General features: G+C 41.1%; 1 protein-coding gene across 1 annotated transcript; it reads right to left on the bottom strand.

The window, feature by feature from the left end:
- Positions 1-454: 454 nt before the first annotated feature.
- Positions 455-5620, bottom strand: LOC135535316 (stonustoxin subunit beta-like; the record flags this gene model as incomplete). The annotated part of the gene is made up of 4 exons (XM_064961984.1): positions 455-1447; positions 1891-1937; positions 2162-2335; positions 5447-5620. Coding segments are annotated over 4 exons (940 nt in total), but the record flags the coding sequence as incomplete, so codon positions are not given.
- Between the last annotated feature and the right edge of the window lie 348 nt (positions 5621-5968).

Genomic DNA, 5968 nt, shown 5'->3' on the forward strand with positions numbered 1-5968 from the left:
ATCTTGGTGAATGAGAAATGCTCACTAACAGGGATGTAAAACATGTCAGCTTTTAGTGTGTATGGAACATTTCAGGGATCTTTTATTTCAGCGGAATGAAACATGGGACCAACACTTTACATGTTGCCTTTATATTTTTGTTCAGTGTATTTACAGGAATAGAATGGCCCAAACTGGTGTATGTGTGTATTCAGTGTATGTGTGTGTGCACAAGGTGTGTGTGTGTCATGTGTGGGTGTCCAGTGTCTGTTTGTGTGTGTCCAGTGTGTGTGTGTCCAGTGTGTGTGTCCGTCCAGTGTGTGTGTGTCGGGTGTGTGTCCAGTTTGTGTCCAGTGTGTGTGTGTCCAGTGTGTTTGCATGTTGTGTGTCCAGTTTGTGTGTGTGTGTGTCCTGTGTGTGGGTGTCCTGTGTGTGTGTGTGCTTCCTGTGTGCGTGGTGTGTCCTGTGTGTGTGTGTGTGTGCGTGTGTGTCCAGTTTGTGTGTGTGTGTGTACTGTGTGTGGGTGTCCTGTGTGTGTGTGTGCTTCCTGTGTGTGTGTGTGTGTGTGTGTCCTGTGTGTGTGTGGCCAATGTGCGTGTGTGTCCAGTGTGTTTGCGTGTGTGTTCAGTTTGTGTGTGTGTGTGTGTGTCCAGTTTGTGTGTGTGTGTGGGTGTCCAGTGTGTGTGTGTGCTTCCTGTGTGTGTGTGTCCTGTGTGTGTGTGTCCAGTGCGTGTGTGTCCAGTGTGTTTGCGTGTGTGTTCAGTTTGTGTGTGTGTGTGTGTCCAGTTTGTGTGTGTCCATTGTGGGTGTGTGTCTATGTGTGTGTGTCCATTGTGGGTGTGTGGGTGTGTGTGTGTGTGTTTCCAGTGTGTGTGAGGACAGAGTTATATATTAATACATTTATATTCTTATTTCATATTTTATTAAAATAGCGTGTTGTGTTTGATTAGGGACACTGAAGAGTCATCATAAACCCAAAACCCTGGATAGAGGGGCTCAGTGAATGTGGTGTAGAATGTGTTCAGGTGGGTCAGTGTGTCAGAGGAGACTTTGTAGAAGGACAGAGTGCCGGCTGACCAGTCCAGATACACTCCTACTCTGTGGGAGCTGGAGGAAGGGACGTCTATGAGAGTGGTATTATAATTGTGCCTGGCAGTGTAACTGTTGTCAGAGCAGAACAGACTCCAGGACTTGTCATTCCATCCGAGTCCACAGTCCTTACCCTCTCCTCTCCTGTTGATTCCTTTATATGTCACTCCTATAACAGGCCATCCCCCACTCCACTCTACCTCCCAGTAACAGCGCCCAGTCAGACCGTCTCTACACAGCACCTGTCTGCAGACCTCAAATCTCTCTGGGTGATCAGGATACGGCTGCTTCTTCTTCCCACATGTCACCTTTCTGTTCTCCTCAGACAGAGAGAGGAGTCTGTGTGCTGTGTTTGGGTCCAGTGTGAGATCACAGGCATCTGATGGATGAAACCAGACACAATATTAGAAATCATCATCATTCACATTAGAATGTTAACTCACCTTTCACTAATTAATTTAATGTAGATGTTTCTAGGTATCAAAAGGAGAAGTTAAGGTAACTTGAGACTTTTGATTGATCAACTGTTATACTGTATGGTAATATAAAACACACTTATTCCCATTAATTACACACACACACACCAGGATGCATGCATGAACACTCACACATCTCTAATGTAACACGAACACGCCACAGACACACACAGACACACACACATTGTCCAAGCAACTCTTTGTAAACGTTGGTGTCCCTGATTTCTGCTTCTGTAGAACTACAGCTGATATTTAATATGTCCAAGTAATTAATGATGGTGGTCTTTGACTTAACTTGAATTAAGACTTATTCTTAGTCATATTCTTCACAGAAGTCAACACTCACATTTTCTAAGCCCAGGTTTCATTGTGTACTCTCCACCATGTTCCACACTGTAGCGGTAAGCAGAAGAACAGACAGTCATTGAGGGATACATGTGAACTCCCTCTTTCTCGCTCTCACACACACACACACACACACACACACACACACACACACACACACACACACACACACACACACACACACACTTTGTCAAGGGTTGGTAAGAATGTTTGTCTTAACCTGATAACTCAAACATGTCTGATATGAACATTGACATAACCCCTCTACATACTTGAGTTTCTCCAGTCTGCAGTGTGGATCCTCCAGTCCAGCAGAGAGCAGTCTGACTCCTGAGTATCCTGGGTGATTGTAGCTCAGATCCAGCTCTCTCAGGTGTGAGGGGTTTGACCTCAGAGCTGAGACCAGAGAACAACAGCCTTCCTCTGTGACTAGACAGCCTGACAGCCTGCAAAGATGAAAACCACACTGCTATTCTTTAGTGGTGAAAATAGTGGCAGTATATTTTTTTCAACATATTCAGATATATCAATGTCCAGCAACTGTTCATATCTATTCATAAATTAATGAGTGTATCATTATTAGAAATTACAAATTATCAAAGTATTGCTTGTAGAGAAAAAATATAAAGTCCAAATATTTGACTAAACTGACCAGATCAGTTTAAAAAGCAGTATAAATCAAAAGACAGACAGTGAGGTGTCAGATTTAGATTGTACTGAGTATACAGTTCACACCATATCTAGTTTGCCAGTGAGGTGTCAGATTTAGATTGTACTGAGTATACCGTCCACACCATATCTAGTTTGACAGTGAGGTGTCATTTACATTTACATTTAAGTCATTTAGCAGACGCTCTGAGTATACAGTCCACATCATATCTAGTTTAACAGAGAGGTGTCAGATTTAGATTGTACTGAGTATACAGTTCACACCATATCTAGTTTGACAGTGAAGCAAAAAAATATATATGTGGCTCTATACTCCAGCATTTTGGAATTGAGGTCAAATGTTTCATCTAAGGTGACAGTATATAATGTCACCTTTAATTTGAGTGTGTTTTCATACATATAAAATCACTTGATGTATGTAATTCCCCTATTTGAAGAAGTTGTGTTTTCTGACCAATTCACTTCATGTATTAATGTTGTAAAATGTTTAGTATTTAAACTCATTGGTTAATTTTGCATTTTGGTTGTGTTTGGGGTTGTGTTTTGGGGTTGTGTTTTGGGTTGTGTTTGGGGTTGTGCTTTGCCCAATAGTAACTAAATGGTGGATGGTGACTGGATTAATCTTCTGTCTAAGTGAGTAGATAACATGTTTCTAAACACTACTAAATGAATCATGATTATTAAGAAAAATCATGAATCAGTCATGAGAAATGATGAATAAGAAAGTTACAGAGGCTACAACAAAAAATGCTAACCTCTCACCATTACCATTTGGGGTGGCAGGCTAGCCAAGTGGTTAGAGCGTTGGACTACTAACCAAAAGGATTTGAGTTCAAATCCCCGAGCTGACAAGGTACAAATCTGTCGTTCTGCCCCTGAACAGGCAGTTAACCCACTGTTCCTAGGCCATCATTAAGAATTTGTTCTTAACTGTATTGACTAGTTAAAGAAATAAATTACCAATAACAGAGGGTATGATATTTGTGCCTCAGTAACTTTCTCATTCATAATCATGGTATCATCTACTCTTACTGACAATACAGGTGAAGTGACTCCAAAATGACAGGACATTATTCACCATTTAGTTTCTATTTGAAAAACAATCCATAACACAACCAAAGCAAACCGCAAATGCATTCAAAACGTGTGTAGATTCACAAAATTGATGTGATCACTGTGGGTCCAAATTATTACATTTTTCAAATGTGAAACTAGACACGAAGTGCTTTCATTTCTAAACAGTAACACAGATTGAATGTATGAAATATCCTAAAATAAAAGGTGACATTATAGTGTTGCCTAAAATGAACAATTTTATCTCAAATCCAAAATGCTGGGGCATTTTGCAAACATATATGATGTGGACTATGTGTGCCAGGTAAACACACGTGGATCAGTTCTCACTTTTATTTAACTCGGCAAATCAGTTAAGAACCAACTCTTATTTACAACGACGGCCTACCAAAAGGCAAAAGGCCTCCTGCGGGGACGAGGACTGGGATTAAATTATTATTTTTGAAATTAAAAACAATATATATATATATATATATGACAAACATACATCAGGAAAGGAGACACCACAACACTGGGGCTGAGAAATAGGCAGTTTCAAATGGGTATGTTTTTTAGCCAAAAACGAAAATACTGCCCCCTACACGCAAAAGGTTAACAAGACAAGTCAGTTATTAAGAACAAAATCTGATTTACAATGACGGCCTACTAAAAGGCAAAAGGCCTCCTGTGGGGACGGGGGCTGGGATTAAATATAGGACAAAACACACATCATGACAAGAGAGACACCGTAACACTACATAAAGAGAGACCTAAGACAACAACATAGCAAGGCAGCAACACATGACAACGCAGCATGGTAGCAACACAACATGACAACAACATAGTAGCAACACACCATGGCAGCAGCACAACATGGCAGCAGCACAACATGGCAGCAACACACCATGGCAGCAGCACAACATGGCAGCAGCACAACATGGCAGCAGCACAACATGGCAGCAGCACAACATGGTAGCAGCACAACATGGTAGCAGCACAAAACATGGTAAAAACATTATTGGTCTAGATTTAACTTTAGCCTGCAGCTTTGATATGTGCTGAGAGGACAGTTTACTGTCTAGCCATACTCCCAAGTACTAGTATGATGTGACTACCTCCAGCTCTAAATCCTCAGAGGTAGTAATCACACCTGTGGGGGGAGGGGCATCTTCTTACCAAACCACATGAGGTGTTCAGGAGGTGTTCAGAACAACGTTATGGACAGAGAAAGCTTGTTAAACACTAAGAAAGCATTGTTGTAGAGCGTTCAACACACAATCTGGTGAGGGGCCAGCTGAGTATAAGACTGTATATAGAGCATATACATGGATGAGAGAGCCTCCTACTGCCTGAGTTATGTTGTTGATGTAAATTGAGAAGAGCGTGGGGTCTAGGATCAAGCCTCTTTCTGACTGGGGTCTAGGATCAAGCCTCTTTCTGACTTTATACACTGCACTCTGAGAGATGTAGTTAGCAAACCAGGCCAAAGACCCCTCAGAGATACTCCTTAGCCGGCCCTCAAGAATGGAATGGTCTACCTTATCAAAAGCTTTGGCCAAGACAATAAAAATAGCATCACAACATTGCTATTAATCAAGGGCAATGGTGACATCATTGAGGACCTTTAAGGAAGGTTGTAGTAACAAATCCATAACCTGAGTAGAAACTAGATTGCATTCCAGAGAGAATACTATAGACATCAAGAAAGCCAGTAAGTTGATTATTGACTAGTTTTTCCAACAATTTTGATTAACAGGGCAAAATAGAAATAGGCCTATAGCAGTTAGGATCAGCTTGATCTGCCCCTCTTGTTGACCAAATACAGTAACACTGACCTCAGAGTCTCCAGTTTACAGTGGGGATTCCTCAGTCCAGCAGAGAGCAGCTCCACTCCTGAATCCTTCAGGTCATTGTTACTCAGATCCAGCTCTCTCAGGTGTGAGGAGTTTGACCTCAGAGCTGAGACCAGAGAAGCACAGCCTTCCTCTGTGACTAGACAGCCTGACAGCCTGTAAAGAATAAAATCATTATAAAAACACACTGCTATTCTTTGGTGGTGAAAATAGTGTCAGCATATTCTTTCAACACATTCAGATATCAGTGTCCTGAAACCTGCCATATCTATTCAGAAATGAATGTATCATTATTAGAAATGATCATAATATTGCTTGAAGAGAGAAAAAATGTGTAGTTCACTGTCAAAGGAATTTAACAATTCCTTTATATATTCATTAACCAATTCAATTTAAATCACTCTGAGAATTTGTAAGATCGTCATTTGCATAAAATAGACAGAGACCAGTCTATCAAAATTAGCCAATAGTATTTATTCTCGAGAGCGCTGCTCATAGAACCAT

The sequence above is a fragment of the Oncorhynchus masou genome, unplaced genomic scaffold (assembly GCF_036934945.1).
Source record: "Oncorhynchus masou masou isolate Uvic2021 unplaced genomic scaffold, UVic_Omas_1.1 unplaced_scaffold_477, whole genome shotgun sequence".
NCBI classification, from domain to species: Eukaryota; Metazoa; Chordata; class Actinopteri; order Salmoniformes; family Salmonidae; genus Oncorhynchus; species Oncorhynchus masou.